At 36.7% G+C, this 22,480-nt stretch overlaps 1 protein-coding gene across 1 annotated transcript in view; it reads right to left on the bottom strand.

Moving 5' to 3' along the window:
* The window catches only part of SLC9A9 (solute carrier family 9 member A9), a gene marked incomplete at its 5' end in the record, with an annotated part of 207,296 nt that overhangs the window by 69,659 nt on the left and 115,157 nt on the right, over window positions 1–22,480 (bottom strand). The window contains one exon of the mRNA XM_082487179.1: window positions 17,433–17,586. Coding sequence (XP_082343305.1) covers window positions 17,433–17,586 — 154 coding nt within the window. The remainder of the gene's footprint in view (window positions 1–17,432; window positions 17,587–22,480) is intronic.

Below are 22,480 nucleotides of genomic sequence, written 5' to 3'. Positions count from 1 at the left end.
GTGCAGTGTCAACATTTATTACCCTTTCAGTTTTAATGGCAGAGAAACACCTCTGCACATTCATGTTGAAACACTCTTTAAAGCCGCTTTAAATACAGCAAAATAAACAGTAGTGTCATTTGTGAAGACAATATTCTAAAATACTGCTTAATGGAAAATTTAACTCTTCTTTTCCACTTTGCTTCTAAACAACAAAGAATAAAACAAATGACTCTCAAAGACAGAAATTTTATTATTTTTTTTTTTTTACTCTACCATTAAAAAAAAACTAGGAAGATTATATATGCTCCTGATATAGTATATATCAATTAAAGCGTAATAGTCTTTTTGACAGAGAGTGGCTATATGGAAGTGCTGGAAAGTATGCTTCCCTTCACCATCTAGTATTTATCTCATTCCATGTTGGTTTTAAATCATGAATTGCTTTATTCCACTATAATCTTGATCCCATAATTGCACTTTTTAGTTTAGACAGTGTAGATTTTACTTTATTTTAATTTATTTTTTTTGCGATATAATCTTTCCTTCAGAAACTTGTCCATCTTTACCAGTTCCAGGCAATGCATTTGTCTCACATGGCTGTTTCAACTAATTTTTAGGCCTTTCACATAAAAACTTATTGTCTCCAAAATAGACACCGATCTATAGTCACACTGTTTACAATGCTAGATAATGCAAAAACTATTATTGATATAAATGTGCGCATGCGCACGCTCTCAGGCAGAATCTCTATCCGTATTACAGAGGTTCCAGAGGGGAAAAAATATTTTCCAGTGCAGTTGGCAAATTTGGACCAGATGTCATCCATGATAGTATAAGTTCTGCTACTCACACAGTGATCACTGAGCAGTGTATAGCTTTGATAGAATGTTATTCAGTTTTTTTTTTTTTTTTACTTTTAAGTTTGCAGGAGATTTTTACTTGTATAACAGCAACAACAAAGATATTTTTATCTTATAGTTCTGGATAAATACAGCAACTAAGAATTGTCCTTATTTCACAGTATGGAACGTCCTTTTCTAGAATTCAGAAAGCACACTAAATACAAATGTTAGGCTTGGTTTTTTAATCTTGAATTTAGTAGTCTCACATTTTTAAATATGTACGACTTCCTAAAAAATTCATTCATCTGGAGAGAATGAGAGCTTAAGTGGAATCTAAGTGATCCAGAAGCCCGGGTCTGGTGCCCTAACATAGGTGAAATTCAACTTATATACATACATTTGTATTATTTCCTGTTGTATGCAGAAGAATTTAGGAAATATCGGGCACTTATTTTGCGTTTGCAAATACTTATTCTGGACAAACAAAGGTTTCAAACGTCAATGCTAGCTTTTTCCTTTTGTGTCAGCAACTCAACTGTGGCTACAAACCTCTTGATTTTTTTCTAACTCCATCCATCTCAAGTAAAAAATTTCCTAATTTTATTTTTTTTTTTTTTTGGTATTTCTTGTCTGGTTTGCTGGGGGCTCTTTCCTAAACATGTGCTGTTTTGAGATTTTTATGCTGCCTGCACCAGTCCCTGCAAGCCTTTTATAAGCACCCAGGGGGAGGGTTAGTCAACCCCTTGTTGAATAGTACTTATTAACTGTGGCACTGTAGTTAAGGTTGATAAAACACTTTCATTTTAATTAATTAAAGCCTTTATCTTTTTACAAGAGCATTTGGAGACACTCTTCAAAGCTTCTAGTGTGTTTGGTTTTTTTTCTTCTTATAACCATAGGCAGCTTGAGCATAAAGCCTGAAGCACCCGGTTGGAGTTGGCTGCCATTTAAAATGAGTGCAGTGGAAAAGAAGTGCTGGGAGGAGGAGATAGGGAGTGTGATATAAAGATTCATAGTTTTATTTATGCTTCTTGTGTTGCTTTGCAGTGTGTTGGAAGGTGTTTGCTGCATTATGGTAAAGAAAGGGACTCCATTCCCATTTCATTTTTGTCATCTTGTAAAAGTAAGAGTAAACTACTGTATGTAGCAGCTATGAGCCAACATCTGAATTCAAGCAGTGATGACAATGAAAGCAATAGCTTGCATGAGATAATGAAGAGGCAAAGTGAGAAAGTAGAGTGAGAAATTGCCTCAATCGGGGATCCCCAAAGCATATTATACTTCTGCCTACAGGCCAAGAAAATAAATGAATTATTATTATGACAGCCTGCTCCAGCTGAGGATCTGTCCCCATTTATCCATTGCCACTCGACTTCCCTGGGGCTCTAAGTAATTCTCTCTGGCTAGTGACTTCAGGCATATGTGATAGTTCTGTTAGTGTATTCATAAATATGTGATACTTTGACATTGGCTCCGGGTTCCTACCTTACTGAAGAGAGCAAGAAAACTTGATACTTGATAGCTGAAAGGCAAATCTAATGCTTAAAATTCCACGTGCCCTGCACCCTAATGAATCAATAAATACTGTGACAGAGTACTTCTTAAATCTAAAGGATTTGCCCTGTGTTTGAGATAGAACACCGGGATCTGGAGAGAGTATCTATACAAGAATTCAGTTGTAAACCACAAAAGTGGTTTTAATTTTTTAAAAGCTCTATAAAATATAACTTTTCCTCTTGTTGAGAGAGAGCACTTATTGACAAAATCGTCAATAAATTAGGCTTTTTAAAAAGGATTTTGACTAATTTTTTGTTAGGAATGTTGCGGATAGTCTGTCTAGCTTGGTACAACTCAGTGTGCTAGAAAATACCCCAGGGAGCTTGCTATCTAAAATACAAAACTGGGAAGGCAAGAGACACTGTGAAACTCAGAAAAGATTAATTAATTTTACATTTTAAATGTATCCCTGTTCCTTTCTGGGACATGCACCTCCTTTCTCTAATGGAGGTGTAGTGAAAGTTGAAGTATATGTAATAAATTGTTTTGAAAGCTGTGACATTTGCTTAATCTAAATTGGAGAACTTGTCACTTGTTTATAATTCAGAATTTCAATGTAAATGATAGCAAAATGGCACACGGCCATTATGACTTAGATTTCAAAGTGATAGGGCAATATAAAGGGATGCTCTGACAGAGCATCCAATACAATGTTTCTTTTCCCAGTATGGTATTAAGCATAAATAAGAAAGGATGTAGGCTGCACACTTCCTTTTGGAATTAAGTTGGGCAAATGGCTAATTTTATTACTTATCTATATGAAAACATCACAATAGTATTTCTGAAGATGTGGCAGAAGGAAATAACACTGCTTTTTTGGTCAGTAAACTAAGACATGGCAATTGAACCAGATTTGGAAACTCATTTTATGGGCTGAGAAGTTTTCTTAATGTTTTCAGAATCAGTGAAATGTAAAACCATGCCCAAGCATCAGTTTCAAAAGGAACATAAGCACTGAGGAGCCCAAGTCGTGCCCATTTAAAACGGGAGCTAGTCACACAAAGTCTGAGATCTTCAGATCAATAAAGGACAGTCAGATCCATGGGAGGCAATGTAGTCCCCCTGGTTTCAGGAGGAAAAAATAATGATCTTTTGTTTTTTTAAAGCTTGATCTCAAGTAAATTCAAATATCTGTATATGTAAGGGTCACTAGGTCAGAAAGCATATGAGAATTCATTCTTCTGTAGACTACTGAACAGGGTACTGGAAGACCTGGATTCTGATCTTTACTACACAGATTACTGTATTTTAGTTGATGACTCATTTTACATGAAACAGAAACACTTATTTGGACAGGAGCTGAAACCTCCCTAGTGAACGTATTAACCACTAGTCTACAGAATAATTTTATCTCGTTTTCTGGTTCAGTTAATTAAAATTATTTTCTGCTTTCTCTGCTTTCCTTATCTCATGGATACATATGCATACATGTGCAGAACTGGTGAGGTTTGGGCTAGAATTCCTCCAGAAAGGTGCAATAAATACAAGTGAATCAAATGAGGCAGAGGAAGCAAACCAAGTCCATACCACTAGTTGATGGGATGCAGTAGGGAAGAAGGAGAGCTGGGCCTCTTTTCCTGTGTCTAAAATGAAAACAAGAGGCTGCCACAGCAGGAATACCTTTGGGTGGAGATTAGAAAAGTTCAGGGACTTATCAAGACTCAGGAGGTTCAGACAAACTACCCGAACCTCCACTGTGAATCCTGACCAGGTGTGGTGCACATGGATAAGTGAATAGCAAAGGTAACTGGGAAGTTTCAAGATCACAGTATACAACACTGTCTACTTGTATTATTAGTTCGGCAAAGCGTGGGGTATATTTTACATAAAGAGCACTTATGTATAAACTTTTGTATAAAAAGCTGTTCTATATATTTATTTATATAGAAAACATCTTGGATTTATAAAAACAGATTTTTATGTGCAATTTCAAGATTCCTTTATATATTATTTGTCATTACGTAATAAAATGGTGTATGTCTTTGAAGAAGTAAAAAAAGGCAGAAACTGATAATATATTTTTAAGTGCATTGAAATCAATTACTTCTTGCTGAGATAAGAAGTAATTTTCTCATTTAAATCTCATAGATGTACTGACTAGCAAATCACTGTTCCGGCGTTTCTGCAATTGATAATCCACTATAAAAAGCCTGTATTATAGGGTAATTGGCTGTTTACTAAATGCTAAAAGCCTATACCGCTATACAGAGCCTAGGTTATTTAATAGCTGCTTTAATTAACCTTTCACATTCAACTAATTCTGGAACAACTCGATAGGTTTGTTATCAAGGGTGCTAGAGCTTTCCTTCCACTCTACATTTTAAAAAACAACAGAAAGTTCAGAATTTCCAGAGGAACGTTTCATGAGAGTTGAAAGTTTCATGAAAGTTGAAGTCACACAGTTCTCTTCTGTCACTAAGCTCCTCTGCAAACCGCAATACACCCAATGCATGCTTTTATTTACATTTATTTAGATTTCTATCACAGCCCATAAACTGTTTAAAACCATTAAGGCCTAATTCTTTTCCCAGTTAGCACCTTTTTTCTTGTTTTTGTTTTTCTCGTTCTTTGGGGTGTTTTTTCTGCACTTCATGTATAGTTTAAAAATAGAATTAAATGTTCTTGTGCTGAATGAAATACTTGATAGCAGAAAGGAAAACCACAGGAAAGCTTAAAAAAAAACTGAGAAAGCCTGAGAAATTTTGGTTTGTTTTTCAGACTAAACAATATTTTAAGTCCAAATGAAATGAAAACTTTCATCCTTTCAAAATGCAACATTCATTTCATATTTTCCTGCTGAAGAAATTCCAATATTCTTTGTCAAGCAAAATGGGAGAAGGCACTTTGGAAATTAAGCAAACTAACAAATGTGAAGAACATACTAATTTCATAACCTTCTACTTTTTTTGGGCCAGCTGACATTATAATACAGTTCTTAAAATGTGAAAGTTCAGTGAGTTTACACAGCAATTATTTTGCAAAAAGCAACAGTATCTGATCAGTAATAGAGACAGTTAAGATGTATCTTATCAATACCTACAAAGCAGGGATATAAGATTTATCTCAGTAAATGTGATCATTATTTTTTCTAGAGCCAGGATTTTGTACCACTTATTTATCTCAAACTTTTAAAGGCTCAAATTATTTTTCTCTACCTTCTATTTTCCCTCAAACAACACAGTTTTGGCACATGCTTGAAGTCAATTGGGTTGATGCTTGCACCAATTTAATTTTGGAGGACTAGTTAGAGACAGGGGTCCAAATTAATTTGGTATATTTTGGTAGAAAGTAATAAATCACCAGTTTTATTCTGAAGTCCCAGATAGTTAATTAAGAAGTTCCCTAGCAGTATTTCCAGATAGGTTTGTTTGATTCCTTATTTGTAGCTTTAGCAACTTTATCATGTTGACTGTTGCATATCAGCAACCTTCTGTATGACAGGGAGATACGTTTTAACAGAAGAAAAAAATGATTGCATGAAATGGAAGAAAACTCTTTTTGCATACTCAGGCATATCAAACCAACAGTATTTCAAAAGATAATAAAAGAAATATTTTAATTGACACAAATCCTGCTCGAAGCTATAGGTTTGTTTCTTCTGGAAATATCTATAAACTATTCCGGGTTTTTGGCATGTGGGAAATTCATCCTATCTTTTATTCCTAGTAAACTGAAAGGCATGAATCTTTCTTATTACTGTGTAATTTTCCCTCTTTCCTGTACCAAATATTCTAGCAATGAAAGTGTATCTTTCATTCCCTCCTTCCTTTTCTGTTTTCAATAGCCATGTAGAGCTAGAAATAGAAGGTATGTGAGGTGAGATTTAACTGTCTGCCATGTTAGGAGACTCTGCCCAAAATTAGACTCCTCTGGCCAACGAAGACCAACAGAGTTGACAACAGCAGTCGGGTACATGTCATGCACAAGTCATAATAGCAATCCAAAATCTCCCATTCAGCCGCTGCCCAGGACTGCCTTTCACAGTCAGAGTCAGAAAGCCCAAGCCCTCTGTATTTTCATCTTTTTATTTTGTTATCAAGGACTATTACAGCACAAATGTTTATAAACCTTGTTTAGTATCATTCAGGCAAAATGCTATGGTGAATAACTCTGAGAGATCAAATGCACACCTTATCTTAGCAGAAAAGTACCTTGCAAATAAATGATAGGCATTTCAGCAGATCGCTGAGATTCATTACCTGGACGATTTCTCATTTTCAGATAGAAATGAAAGGAAATTATCCAATTTCTCTTTTTATAATAACATCCAATACATTTAATGTCCAATTTCATAGTGCTTCTTGATTTATAGCATTTACCAGGCTAATGGCGCTCTAGCTACTATTATAAAGCAGCTATTATATTAACCCTTTCAGCATGGGTATGCCCCAAGAAAAATTTTCTTTGCTTACAGATAATTTTGTGTGTGATGCTGAACATCTCGGGCTTGGAAGCAGAATGCATTTCTCTAATATGTCTTTAGTCAGGAACATCAGATCGTTTCCTATTTCTTGTAGATACTACATACACACAATGGGTATACATACCCACAAATCCAGACCACTAGGCAAAGGGCAAGTATCACATCTGGCAATTTTTTTTTGTATAAAAAAGATCTTTAACTAGGATCTAAACCAATGTTTTAGTCTGTGCTACTACAGCAGATCAAAGGGAATGAAGTGACAAACCAGAATCTGATCTTATGCTCTCTGCAACCCATGTCACAAGTAACCAATAGATTACTGTGCAAATTACTCAAATGCTTAATCAAAATGATCTCTAATGTGCTTGACCAAACTTGAAATTGCTGATAGTTATTTATAGTAGCTAAGTGTCTTATAGCTGAAGCTAAAACTCTGCCTCTTCCTCTGTCTGCCTGGATCCCTTGTTACCCATCTACTGGTGGACAGAGAGTGATTGACAGCCATGCAGTCTCCTACCCAAGTCAACCCTAAAATACAATTTTTCTGTCATACCTGGAGTAAGTGCTGTGTGGGAGCAAGGATGGGCTCATCAGTAAAGCTATGTGTCTTGAAGATAACACTCTTGATAATCATGGGACACTGCCTTTTCTGAGTCATCGTTTCAGACTGTCCATGAACTTGCACAAACGCTTCCTTGTTAGTTTAGTTTTATTTGAATAATGTTCAAGGTGTTTTTTGCAATTGTGAAACTTACCTGTTAAATAGGAATACAGATTTTGTGACCTAAGGGTCTGCCTATAAATCAGTAATAGCCTAAACCTGAGGAAAGCCTAGGGAGGAGTCAGCAACGTGGTTTCTCATGTATGCGCAATCAGTGTTTGTTAGTCCAGGAACATTCAAACTATCATCACTGTAAAAGATGCTCAGCAAAATGCCATCACTTAGATGTTCACAGGTGCAGATAGTTGGCCAACTAAGGACAGTAGTGATTTTAAAATAACTGCAGCTTTAGTGGTTAGACTGCTTACATTAAATTACAGGTGTTTCTGGATTTCAGAGGGTTTTGTTAGGATTTAAAAGACTTTCCAGGCAGAGACAGTGTGATCTCTGTTGAAAGTGCGTCTGGGTTAAAAGGAACTCGGTGGGCTGAAGTGGCTTGGCTGAAATTTGGCTCTCAACAGGAGTGTTTATTGCAGCATGATTTAAAATACTTACTGTACTCTGGCTAGCAAGGAATATGACCCTGGTAACAAAGGGCGAGCTTTGTTTATTGGAGCTATTTCTGTTACTGAGAGGGGATATCAGTTAAGACTGATTATGAGTATTCTAAAACCAAAACAAAATAATAAACAGTACAAAGTGCACAGAAATATAACAGTACTTGAAAACATACTGCCTTTAATTGAACTGGTCGTCTCTATGTTGTGGTCACTCGCAAATTACAGTTGAAGATACTTAGGCTGACATTCTGTTTTCAATAGTAAATCAACAGATCCCTCACCTTCACTAAATCGTTTTCCAGGATTCTAGAGGAAATATGACCCAAAGGAATACAGTTATAGAAGAGAGAATGTGCCAAGGCCAGGAGAAAGCATTTAATTAAACTTCCTTTTCTAAACTGACCTCCCTTACTCTTGACAAATGATGAAAGGAAAAGTGTTCAAAGGAATACAAGCAAAACAATTAAGAAGGCTCATAATTTATAACTATTGAATTATGAATCATTTGCAATATGAACACATGATTTTGGCTGTTGAATTCAGAGTATCTCAAGGAGTAGCTATGTTTCAGGAGGGATAATCCTTGTGCGCCTATGCGAGGCTGAAAAAGGAAAGCTAAGATGCATTTACTCAGAGTAAACTTTCCACTTAATTTAGGAATAAATGAGGAGCAGTAGAGATCAAACTCCTACGTGAATCTAGTTCATAACAAATAACTGTATGAAGATGTACTATCTCATGCTCTTTATGAGCAGAGCAGAGTTCAGCAATGAAGTACAATATTCTGATGAGCTTGTTCTTAACCAGGCGACAGGATCCTCCTCACCTCAGCTGGCTGCAGCCTCTTTGCCTGGATCAGCTGTCAGGACACCATTCTTTCCAGTGCCATAGTCGTGTAAGATTGGAGAAAGTATTGCACCACTTAGCGTTACATGAGGCTGTCTAAATCAAACTTTTGAAGGTGACTTAGGAAGTTCAACTCCATTGAATTTCAAGGTACTTGAAGTTTCTAAGCCACTTTTGACTACAGGACTTTGTAATATGACGTAGAGCGTGCATTTAAGACTTACGTGCATTTAAGACTTACTATTATTTGTTTCACAGTTTGGGAATTTACAAGAAATAGTTACTTATCACTCTGACAGTTTTAATGTGGTTAGAAGAGTTTCAAGATTCTCCCTACTTGAATTTACAGTAAGAGATAGTGTCTCAGCAACTGAGGGGGCTCAGTCACCTGTTGGGAAACAATAAAAAGGGCCCAGTACAGTTTGCTCATAAAGTTTGCCAGAAGACTGTCAAGCATATGCAAATGCTTTCAGGTCAGTTGAAGGCTGACTTGTGTGACCTCTGCCCGAGTTTGCTGTGTTTGACCATCTTAAAGCTTCAAATACCAGCAATAGGTGGTACCTGTCCTTTACCCAGGTAGCAGACTATGAAGGTTGTGTCCATCTCAGTATCTGAAAGTTCCTCATTATCAGGTAAAGATTCAGAACCCCAACCTGGATAGTGATGGAAGAAGCCTTACATGAGAGGAATTTTCTGTCAAGTTAAAGGTGAAAATAATCAGTTTCTGGTAATGGCTTAATCACTCAGTACAGTGTTGAGTAATACACAATTCTAGCTTTGTGCCCACAGCACCGCAGATGCTGCAAATAGAGGGCGACATGAAAATAATGAGTTTTAACATTGCTTATGCCTTGTTTAGATCGCTTTTAAGCCAGCTTGTTATTGTCCAAAGACCTCTGTTTGGCATACATTGTGGGATTAAGCGTGGTAACATAGGAGTGCAATTTTATCACCACCTCTCCCATAGATCCCATTCATACAGATTTCTGCAAATGTGGTCTTGAAGGTCGTTTTCTGTTATAACTGATTTGACAAAGGAGAGTGAATAAAGCTATCCAGATGGTACAACCATATGAGGGAAAATCAGAACTTAACTCTGGCAAAGCTCAGAAATAAGTAGATTTTTAACAAGACTTGTATGTCTTAATAAAAAAAAGGAAGAAAGTATCAATCTTTCTGTATAACTGGAAAAATATTTTAATGTAGGCAGCACCATCCACCTTGTCTAAATCCCTGTTAATCCTTTGATCTAAAGTGCATTCTTTGTTCTTAGGCTGTGGAAAAGGAAGGTTCCTGCTCAGCATCTCCTGTTCTGGAGCCCTGAGGCTCAGTCATATTTTTACCACCATTTCAACCCTTGAGATTTCTTACCACAACTTTTGCCTTTCTAGGCAGAACTCTTTCCAAAGCCCACAATATTGTTTTTTTTTTAATTTGAAGGGCCTTTTCTGGGAAGCAGAAAGAACAACTTTAGAAGCTTAAAGTACAGACCAAATCTGATCAAAGCTTTCCACTTGGCAGCGATGAGTGCTACCACTGTGGCATTGTAAACTGTCTTTCTGCAGCATCTCTTTGAACACAGCTGAACACAGGGAATACTACTACAGAATTTGGGAATAATGAAAAGAATATTTTTGTTACTTGAAACAGTAGTGCTATAATACTGGCCAAGGTCATGTTGTTACTCCAGTTGCTCTATCATAAAGTTCTGTCAGTAGTCTATAACCAGTTGATAAAGGGCTGGGATAACCACAGAATCTTAAGTCTACCAACCAATTTTTTTTTGTAGACAGCCAAGGTGACAACCAGTCAAGCCACAGCATTTAACCCCAATAACCACCTGCATCCCTAATGCAATATTCTGGTAAACATACACACTATCTTAGCCTTTGATATTAGAGCAATGATTAAAGTGTTGGATACTGAAGAAACCAAAATCTTGACTTGAAAGAATAGCTTATCCATGAAACATTTTCATTGCAAAGGGATATGCTAGCATTCTCAATTCACAATATGGCAATAGGTGGGAGTTTAGGACTTAACAGTGTTTTGCTCTTCCAACTTTTACACCATAACACTGAATAATGTTGTAATTTTATGTTTCATATGTGATACAGTCAAATAGTTGGTGTTGTTTCAAAAGCATTAACAGCTAAGCCAGATTCTCAAAATGTTTTGGATACAGCCCCATAACGTTTTTTTTCTTTTTTCATTTAGAAAATAGTGCTGTAGCGATGCCATAAGGAAACCCCCACAAAACAATCCTATCTGTTTGTTTTATGGTGGCACTTCTAAAAGTGGAACAGCAAAAACAAAATAAAACTTTAAAAACTTTATTTAAAAAATTTACTTTGCCAAAATAGCAATATATTATATGAGTTGGTAAGAAGTCCTCCAATTAGGTCTTTCTGCAACTTTTAGTCTGAGTTCTTATGTTCTGTCAGTGTTATACAGTGCAGATTTACCATCGAAATAGATACAGGTAACCCCCTATAAGGAGTGTATATTTGGGTTAGTTGAATGATTCTGTCTATGAAGAATAAATTGAAGGACCCTTGAGACAACTCTTTGCACAGAATCCCAGAATGGTCAGGGTTGGAAGGGACCTCTGGAGATCATCTAGTCCAACCCCCCCGCAAGAGCAAGGTCACCTTACAGCAAATTGCACAGGATGGTGTCCAGGCGGGTTTTGAATTTCACCAGAGTGGGAGACTCCACCACCTCTCTGGGCAGCCTGTGCCAGTGCTCTGCCACCCTCAAAGTAAAGAAGTTCCTCCTCATGTTAAGATGGAACTTCCTATGTTCAAGTTTGTGCCTGTTACCTCTTGTCCTAACACTGGGCACCACATAAAAAAAGGCTGTTCCCATCCCCCTGGCACTTCCCCTGTAAGTATTTATAAGCATTAATAAGATACCCCCTCAATCTTCTTTTCTCTAGACTAAAAAGACCCAAGTCCCTCAGTCTTTTCTCATAAGAGAGATGTTCTGATCCCCTAATCATCTTTGTAACCCTTTGCTGGACCCTCTCCAGCAGATCCCTGTCTTTCTTGAACTGGGGAGCCCAGAAGTGGACACAGTACTCCAGATGTGGCCTCAGCAGGGCAGAGTAGAGGGGGAGGATGACCTCCCTTGACCTGCTGCCCACAGTGTAGTGTAGTGGGAATGAATTGACCAGCTGCTGTTCACCATCAGAGACCTTTTGGCTCCATCGATGCAAAGAAAGTTTTGGAAGTATATAACCGTGACGTTTTTATGTTTAGTTTTGCCTAGAGGGGCAAAGAGAAATAGCTGTCAATAGTCACAAAGCTGGATTCTTAACAGCAAAAATAATAAGCAGAGCTCTGGGAAACCTCTGGAAGTGAATCCAAAAGTTTGAGTCAATTAGAAGTTAGGGAAGGCAATAGTCGAATATCAGAATAATAGTTTCTTTTGATTTCCTGGGTTGGTGGTTTCTCACAGAAGAGTACAATGAAGAGATGTTCCTGCTGAGCATGTGAGTTTGGACAGCCTTGGTCATCCCCCCAAAATGTGGTATTCCAGGCCTCTGGCATTAGTATTTAGAGAAAGTTAGGAGGTTTGGAACTGAAGTTTTAGGTGAACTACAGATGGTATGTTTTCAAAGGCAGCCTGGCACGTAGACATAACCATTTTCTACAACGCATACCAAAAGCAATGGCCAGATAGGCACAGTTTTAAAAAGTTTACTATTCAATGCTTAGTATTTATTTAGAGTATAGAATAAAAATCTCCTTATTCACTGACGAACTGTTGCAAAGAGATGCACAGAGTCTGGAAATCTCTTGACAAACATTTACACAGGAGGTGATGATAAACAAACAGGACCTAATGCCTAGCACAATGCCTTTATAGGACACGTTTTATTAACAGCTTTGTATTTTTGCTCCACCTGTCAGGAGAATCCTTTATCCCTAAACCTCTCATTGCAGTTTTACTGTAAAATATAGCGCTCTCTTTTTAATCAGAATATGGGGAATGAAGGGAGAGATATATCCAAAAGCACTAGCAAGTAATACTCAGCATCTCTGAAGGCACATTTATCGAATACTTCAATTTGATTGTGAACTCATGCTGAAATGGCTATCTTTGTTTTGCTGTTGATGTATCACAATATTATTCTCATACACTGATGCAGGTTTATTCATTGTCTGCCAAGAGCAGTATATTGTAGTCCTTTCGCATGGGTAGTAAAGGCAATTTTTTCCTCGTTATAACTCTCAGATAAGCCAAAAGATAATGTATTATTTAGGAATATGGTGCAACCAATTCTGCTCTCAGAATGCCAGCTGATAACACTGTAACTGGCTGTGCATATGATTCTATGCTCAGAAATATTATGTTACTGCACCAGAGAACTGTGAACATTTAAATAAGACCTGATTTTCAGAAAAGGAACACTCAACACTTCCTGAAACTCAGAATTTAAGGTATCTAAAAAAGGAGACAGCTAAAATAAACAAGACATTTCTGAAAATGTATGTCTCATTCTTTTAGAGCAAAGTTTAACATGTTCAGACTTTGTCAAGAATTTTAAAACTCATTTTAAAGGCTACTCTGTATGGATAAATATACTAATTAAATAAGGAGAACAATTGGTATGGATTTCTTTTAAAACTGTATGTTTACATATAGAGACATGTGGACGTAAATTCCACTATTAGCAGGTCAGATTTCCAAGGTTTTAAGAACCTTTCTTATATACAAGCTGTGGTTTAAGTAGGAACATATGTTTCAATATAATTTGTCTTTTAAAGGTAGGGACCTAGAATTGTGAACCTTAATAAACTTGTGTGAATTCCTGGGATCCATTCAAGCTTCTTTTTACAGAAGCTCTCAGCACAGCTGGCCTCTGCAGCCTTGTGAGATAGTTGAGTGGTAATGCTGCATTAAATGGGAGTTAGAAACAGAGCCTTTTTCAGTAGCACATGGTTAGTTTTGATAATATATCTTACTATACGTTTTGGCAATAATTTGCAAGTGTTGTGTGAGCTGTACGTATTCCTGGAATAAATCAGCTAGTTATGTCTGAAGACACATCTTCATCTTTTTCTCTAAAAATAGAGCGACAGATTATATTTACATTAAGTTAAATTTTAACTGGAAAAAAAAATAAAAGCAGATCTGATGCTATTGCTGTGAGAAGTGGTGGAGTTTTGGAAATTCCAGTTATTATGGAAACAAAGATTGATTTTTCAGAAGACTATTACTACTATTATTTTTTAAAATTGTCATTGTTCTGTTCCCTTATACTGTGTTGATGTATGAGGAGTCTTGGTCACCATTATAAGAATTTCACAATGTAAATTACGGAGAGTGCAATAAGTCATCGAAACATAGTATAATATGTAGACAATAGTATACAATAAGAATGCCGTACAGATCTTGAATACAGTCTTTTATCTTGACTCACACTGTAATGCATTATGGTAGAGGAAATGATAAAGATATTAGTGTTAGTTATTTATAATTTGTTATTTTGACACAACTTCAGCTTAATGGATGATAGATTGATTTATGTTTTAAAACCAAGATGTGGATAAGTTGGTCTGTAACATATAAACTCATGCACTTATCTCTAGGATAAGCCTAACTTGATCAACCTTGAGGAGTTAAGAGGTTCATCGCCTGAGCTACTGATAGGAACTGTAGCCTATTCCACATAGCTAGAGTAGGCACAAATTAAAATGTATGTGAATAAGATTCAATTAATTGAAATAGTCTCAGAAATCACATGTTCCTCTGAATCCCTCCTGGACATTGCCTGCTGGATAAACATTTTGTGATGCAATGGTTAATTAGCAAAAAAAGAACAGTCAGCTTTGGACTGTTATTCACTTGATCCACTGTATTTTTGACCATTCCTGACTCCTGAGAAGGTTTACCTATACAGCAACCTCTAGGTTACGGGGGGAAATCCAGTGTAGTCATTGTGACCTTAAAGCAGCCATTCATCTATTTTTTGTTTCCTACAAGTACTTAATTTTGATAATGTGAATTTATTCCTAGTTGTTTAGATTAACTGATCTAGCACTGTGCTTTGGATTTGAACAATAGTGGTAAACCTGGTTCCCTAAATTGCTGAGGAATCACACAGAAGGTTTCAAACTGCTCTGGCATGGTGCCTGATATAAGTTCACATCAACTGAACACTTCAGGGCTACTGTGAGACCAGCGTCCCTCTTGTGTACTTAGAGATATAGTTGCAGCATTTCACTGGCTTCATCCCTTTTTTTCTGGTTGGTAATTGGTGATATACCAACCCATGCCAACGAGTCTCTTCGCAGACAATCATACAATTTTTCTACTCATAATACAGTTTCTCTTGGCTTTGTGAGCTGAACCCTCCAAACTAGTGTGAAAAATACAATCTCTTTCTTCTAATTTTATAAAAAAAAATTATGGATATAGATGCAACTCAGAATTGCCATTCAGATACAGCTGCAAGCATACTGGTGGTATCACACTAAGCAAGGTAGTGTAATTTGGAGCAGCCCCATAACTCTCGGCAAACCCAAGTCTGCTGGAATCTATGCAGGTATCAACTTGCATGAATTACCACCACCTTTTAAATACAATAACTTAGCAAAATTATGCAAGACTAAAATGACAAGTGCTAGTAGCTAAGGACAAAATTTCATATTGAGGCGTATTAAATTATAAAGAGAGTTAAATATATTTATTACAAAGAGAAATCAGACCATCAAGATACATTTGTAATTAAAAATGTCTATTTAAAGTTTTATCTCAATTTGACCACACACTCCTAATTTATGAAGTTGTATGGGTGATGTCAAGAAATTAAGTGGGAATTGTGAACCTAATAGCTTTATAGTAAGAAAATCTATATCCCAGTTACAAAAAGAAAATATTTGATTGGTAAATCTGCCCGACAGATCTGCTGGGATTTAGAGTTCTTCAGAGATGAGCATTTCAGACCAATAATAACTGTCTACTTTCAGTGTCTTTGGTAAAATCTGTTGTACAGGTGGGTAAAGAAAGAAGGACATGCTTGCATTGAATAGTATAAATAGCTAATATGAGTGTCAGCCCCTTGCTTGTGGTCTTGTAAGCCTTCTCACCCCTGGGTAGTACAAGGTAGCAGAAGAAATGCCATTATATCCAATTGAATTGCTTGTATTAGTGAAAGCACTTGATAATATTTACGTAAAAATTACATAAAGAGCTAGACCAGAACAGGCATCTAGCAACCTAAGTCCTTAGACTAAACACGACTACTGCCCGATTCCCTTTTCCCTTACTGTATTCTCAAAATTATTCCTTAATCTCCTAATATAGTAATCCAAAATGACTTGGTCCGTAAGATCTACTGAGAACATTCTTCCGCACGCACATTTCTGTTGCTATATAGGGCAACTCTATTGCTGACCGACAGTGAAAAAGTGGCAAATCTCAGAAAGATGGCTGATAGTGGCAGAGTGCGTCGAAACGGTAATGAACTTGATTGATATTATAGGACATAAGAGATGTCATGAAAAGGAAACAAACCGTCACAGAAATAGAATGCCCCCACGTTACATATAGATGTCTGCATTTTATGTTTATACAGTACACTTGTGTGATAGTCCTTATTTTATCTGCAAGCTTTTATCTATGTTTTTTGTTAAAGCTCCAATTTAGATATCTTCAGCTGGTATTTTATAGCAACAGTCTGACACAAGGGCTTGTTAATTAGACATTGTTAATTGTTAAATTCCTTGTTTTGTAAACAAGGAAAGCATATGCTATATATAGAATATAAATGATAAGGTATTGTGAATTATAAGTCTGTCTTGGTACTGAGGTTTTCTTTGGTGACCTTATGAACTATGGCAGTGAGTTCTAAAAGGATTAGGAAGTAACCAGAACTCAGCAATAGCGTTACACTTATTGTTAAAAGGCGTTTCAAAAAGCACACTTGGCATGGCACTACATTTAAATTAGATACTCTTTATTCCAGCTTCTTATTTGCCTCTCTTTTCTCATTTAACCTCTCTTGTCATTCATTGCTGTCTGTGAATACAAGTGACTATGAAGTAATTTAAAAAATAATGTAGTGAAGGAGCATTTATAGAACAATGAGTAATAAATCAATGGCTGAATGATGCACCAATGCAGGCTGAATGATACACCAGTGCGGGTAGATTTTCTAGCATATTCACATTATAATCAGAAATACATTATTTATGACATGTTTGTGTAACGAATACACATTTTTAGATGAGGGCAAAATCTGCCTTTATAGCTCTTTCTTTAACAGTGAGGAGGACACTGCTAAAATTTATTCACAGTGTTTAAAAGGAACTGCAGTGAAACAAACTCTTAGGAAATAAGGATGGATCTGACCTAGGTCCAAACCCATAACAAGCTTGGGAAGAACCTGTTCCTTGTGGTCTGGAGCCTCTACCAGGTAGCCAAATACTTCCTTTGTGCTTGTAAAACTCTTAAAAAGCACAAATGAGCCTTAGAAAGCTGCAGGGATTTACTGATTGATCGTAGTGATTGCATTCTATTTTGACGGTTAATATTGTAAGGAGAGCACTAACCTGATCTGAAGCCACGTCAGCATAGGTGTTGTGCCCCCACCAAATACCCAGACTGTGAAAAACACAATAAGCAGTGCTGTTGTAAACATCATTTGTTTGGGTTGGGATTCTGTCTCTCGAATAGCCAATGCAAATGCTATTGCACCACGTAAGCCTGAAAAAAAAAAGACACGAATGATGAATTTAATGTGATGGAGAAATAAAGTTTTACTCTTTTTAGTCCAAACCTAATTCCAAGGGAAGAGGAAATTTTTTGACCATGATCATGCTTATAAAATGTTGAATTGTGCTAATTGAAAGGGTGGTGTTTAATGTAAGTGTAAGCAACTTTTACAAAGTGGACAATGAGACTACTCATATATTCACATAATAATCACACATTTGTTTTACATCCACTGAATTCTTTGTCTTGAATAATCAGGTGCAAGTGAGAAAGAGGGTTTAAGAGAGATTAAAATCTGTACCCAAATAGGCTACCCATTTCTAGCCTGAAACAATAGAAAATATCTTTAAAAATTATTAGTTAAGAACAGTGAATAGTTTTTAAAAGATGATTTTAAGTATCTAAAAAGCAGAATAAATGTAGATATTTAGCTCTTAGTATACTTGAAATATTATGATAGTAAAATTATACACCTACAGAGACTGAATAAACAAAAACTTACAAATGTGGAGAAAACAGCTAACTGAGTTTTAAAAACGGTAGTAATAAGCTAACTAAACAGGTCCTCACAAAGTAACACATTTTAAAAAAGGGGGGGAAAAAGCCCACTAGTGTCTCCAGCCCTCAGGATGCATAATACAAATAATACTCTGTATTTTCCAATGCTTTTCCTTTATCTATGTAAATGTACTTTATTGTTTTCTTAAAAAAATTCCACAAAATAAGCATAGAGAGCAAGGCCATTACGTGTGTGCAAATCCAAAAAGTAGTTTGCAAGTATCAAGAGATTAAACCTAATTATTAAACCTCTTGTAAGGCACTGATGGTATATGCAGAATCATTTAATCAACTGCTAAAAAGCAGCTATTTTTGGAGTAGAACTTGAAAGCTCTTTAAGATTACATAGCTAGAATGTGAATTATTTGGTATAGAAGATGGACAGTTTATCCGGAGAACAACTCAAAGCCATTTCTGCAAGGCAGTACCACACTGTAGTTACACCAGCTGAAAATGGTCAGTGGCAGCAAGCTTAAAATCTTCTGCATTTATGAAAATAATACTGCAGTCAACAAGTGGCCTTGTCCTTGACACTGCTTCTATGCAAGACATCTCTAAGGATGCACACGCTTTACTCTTCTTCTCATTGGAAAAAAATATCAGCTCATTTTAAATAAGTATCGGAGGAGGGAATGAACCACCACTGAAATGGTCTTTTTCCAGTGGTTATAGTGGTAATCTAGATGAATAGCCCAGATTAAATGCTTAAATTATTTGTGGCTACATTTTGGTGGAAAACAGTGCTGCTTTCCACAACTGCACCATGATGGTAAGTGCAGTATGAAATCTAGAACACCTCTCTTGATAAGAGGGAGTATTAAAAAAAATTGTTAATTAATATGCCATTAAGGCGTTCTACTTCTTGAGTGCTGGACAGGGTTCTTCTTCAGTTTAGAGAAATACTGAATGCCTTCACTACTTTCTTCTTTTATAAAAGGCTCAATGTGGTCTATAAGACCTAATTCAGTTTCAACTAAAGATGTATCTAAAATAAAATAAATAAACAAAGCACTTGTTTCCAACTAAAGCAGTGGGAAGCAGGCGAATATAACCTCTAAAATATAAAGACTCAATGAGAAGCAAGGAACACTATTATATATATCAAAATACATTCCAGGAAACAACACAAATGAAGCAAGGGAATTTTAACAACCTCAGAAGATGGTAAGGTATCAAAATAGTCTGAAAATAAGGAAAGTTAGGTTTTCTGTAACAGCACAGGGAAAACCACCAACAAAGAGCAATGGAACGATTGGCTCCAGTGGATATTGGTACCTCAGCTACACCTGGAGAAGAGTGGTGGGGTAGAAGAAAAATGCTCTGACAAACCATTAGCAGAGATTCTCTCCCCTCATCTTTCAGAGATGCCACCCAGACAGCAGCTCCCAATCTGTGTTGGATCCATGGATCCTTTGCGCTCTATCACAGATTTCCTACCAGATTTTTCTGCTAGCTGTGCCAGTCATTAGGGATTTATCTTTAAGAGATACTCTTTCATGTGTCAGGGCCTCCAAAGAAAAACTACCCCAAGGGTTAAGCTTCAGAGGCCCACAGAATAGAAAAGGTGTGTACTATTGGGTTGTTATCCATCCTTTGCTCGCACTCCACAAGCACGTGTCTCTGAACCCTAAGCCTCTGAAGAGACTTCGAGGGCAGCAGTGTTTGTAGGTAGTGTGGAGAATATCTGCCAGAAAAAGAGACTTTCTGTATGTAGATCTTGTGTTTTAGTTTCAACTCTGTTTCTCTGCTCTATTCTTCCTTGCTTTCTTTTCTCCTTAGCTGATTTCATTTCATGTGTATCTTCTTGGAAAAGTTCACTTTGACACGTCCCACCACCACGTACGTATAAGTGTGCAGATGTAAATGCCTGCACAACAGCTGCCTGTATGCAGGCATTCTTTTTTGTTTTTCTTCTGCATTTGTGTTCCACCCTTTCAGACTCCACTGCTGCTGTGATGTCTTATATTAACAACAGCCACCGCTGTAGCACCGTGTCCCGCAAGCCCCTCTCTTGCTGATTTATATACTGTAGAGAAGAGGAAAGCACAGTAAAAAGTAAATAGAGATATTGGAAGAGGAGCGGAAGGTGCAGTACTGTGAAATAGTCCCCTCCTGGTTGTGAGGCAGTGATGCCTAAATATCAAACATGTTCTTGCCATTAATAAGTCCATCTGGATCTATTTAGTTTCCTTCCCTTTTAATTTTATTACCAGTTAAAGGCATCGTAGCAGGGTCTGAACTGAAATGAGGCATTTTCATGTAGCATAGACCACTAGTGGATAGTGATAGCTCCCTTATAATTTAAGACATTAAAATATTTCTTTTTCACATGAGCAGAGACTGCTGGCCAGCTCATTTTAGCTGATGTTGAACTTGATAATTTGAGAAGCCCAGGCTTAATTATACAAGGACTAATCTAGTTTTGATTTACAATGGAATGTTATCAGGTATCATGAGTAAACATAGTTGTAAAAGTGAATCCATCCTCTGTAATGTGTTGTTAAAGGAGTGGCATAAGCAAATGAAGAATGTAATAAATCAAACTGCTACATAATCCCTTTCCAAGCCCTAACTCTTGCACCGTTTCTCAAATGTACTAATACTCCTCAAAAAGTAGAGCTTAATGACTTCAGTAGAATTCTTTGCAGAGTAAGGTGTACCCAAATGCTAATCAACAATATACTTGCCTGACCATAATTGCTTTTTTCAGACTGATGTTCATGGTGATTACGGCAGTAAAACTCAGTAAAGAAAGCAGGAAATGTTTGGTGCGTTTGGTGCTGATAAGACCGAAAGCAAAACTAACCCCAAATTCATTGTTCTCCACATCTTGGTGTGTAATGCTGTGGTGAGCAAAGCCCAGTTTTCCCTGTGATCAACTAGAACCTGATGCTATACCAGAATATTGCTGCTGATCTTGTGTAGGCCATAAGCGTCTTCCTCCAAACTCAAATCCCATGCCTTGTTTACTCCTATCAGAAATGTGTCTTTCTTCTGGCAGTCATTCTCTTCTCTGTTTTTCACTATATACAGTATGATCAGTAAATAAGAACGTTACTGGTGACTGAGTGCAAATCTTAGTGCATATTAAAAAGTACAATTACACAGAAAATCCACATATCTGAAGTGTTCTGTGAAGTGTGAAGCTACTGAAAGTGTGAGAGGCAGTGTCTTTATTGATCTACTTGCAGATTATGCCTTTTTTTTATAATGTTGTAAAGATGTTTTTCTCTACAAAATACAGTGTTTCTTTGAAAACATTTAAAAATTACTTTTCTGAGTATTTTAACGTTTACATTTTAGAAGTTTTCAATACTACTATTTTCAGTTCTCAGCTGCCAGATTGTACTGGAAAGCAAATGTGCGAGTTCTCACGTTCAGTTGTTGGCTGCAGGCTAGTTTCAGCTCCTAGTTCTGTGGAGAATGAAATTTGACTGGAGAAAACAAGGGTGAGTTGAAGAATAAGATATATTTTGGAAGACTTTTAATTCTGTACTTTATCTGATGAAAAATAAAAGCAAAAGTGGAGCCCAGAAACTAGATTACGAATGATATGCAGCTATTTTTCATGGTGTTGTCTAGTTGGCCACCTGCTAGCTTTACTAGAGTGATCTACATATACATCTTACATGGCTAACGATTGCAGGTGAGCAGGCGCTCTAAAAGCCAGTTCCTAATAGATGTATGTCATCATCTCTCACTACAATCTAGCTGGTATTAACTGACATTTTCAGTGGCAGCTTTTAGGAGAAGGATTGAATGGATATAGAAATGAACTACTGTGGTGCTCTCTAGAGAGATGGAATTATATAGGCATAAATGAGGCACCCTGATGTGGAGTAGTTCTGGTGAGAAAGCTCGAAATGTGGCACGTTGTGTTTTACTTGTTATCTGGCTAAATAGATCAGTGTACGTCAAGGCTGTGTCAATCAAGAACTTTTATCTATAAAAATTTGGAATAGGTTTTTGTACAAAAAACAAGAAAATGAAGAAAAAAGTGCTGACTTTCTAATTTTAGAAAATTATTTCAGAAATGGCATTGGGGAATCTGTGTTTCTGTTTTTTACTGAAAACATACTCAGCTTTTAAGTGAGGTTTTTCCTAACTAGCATCAGAAAGTCAAGTGGAGGTATTTCTAGCTTGTGCAAGTCCAAAAGTACAGAATCCAGCTGAGGTGTTAACAGTTCAGGGGATGATGCACAAATCGGAGTAGAACACGGCTCCCTCTTCTGGACTTTTCCTTCTTTTTTTTTAAATTCTACAACATTAAACAGTGTTAAAAATCAATAAAATCTGAATTTGGGAAATAAAGTACTCAAATATCAGG

This window comes from Vanellus vanellus (assembly GCF_965231255.1).
Source record: "Vanellus vanellus genome assembly, chromosome: 8".
NCBI classification, from domain to species: domain Eukaryota; kingdom Metazoa; phylum Chordata; class Aves; order Charadriiformes; family Charadriidae; genus Vanellus; species Vanellus vanellus.
The sequence above is the reverse complement of the archived record's forward strand: the minus strand, read 5'-3'. Positions and strand labels throughout refer to the sequence as shown.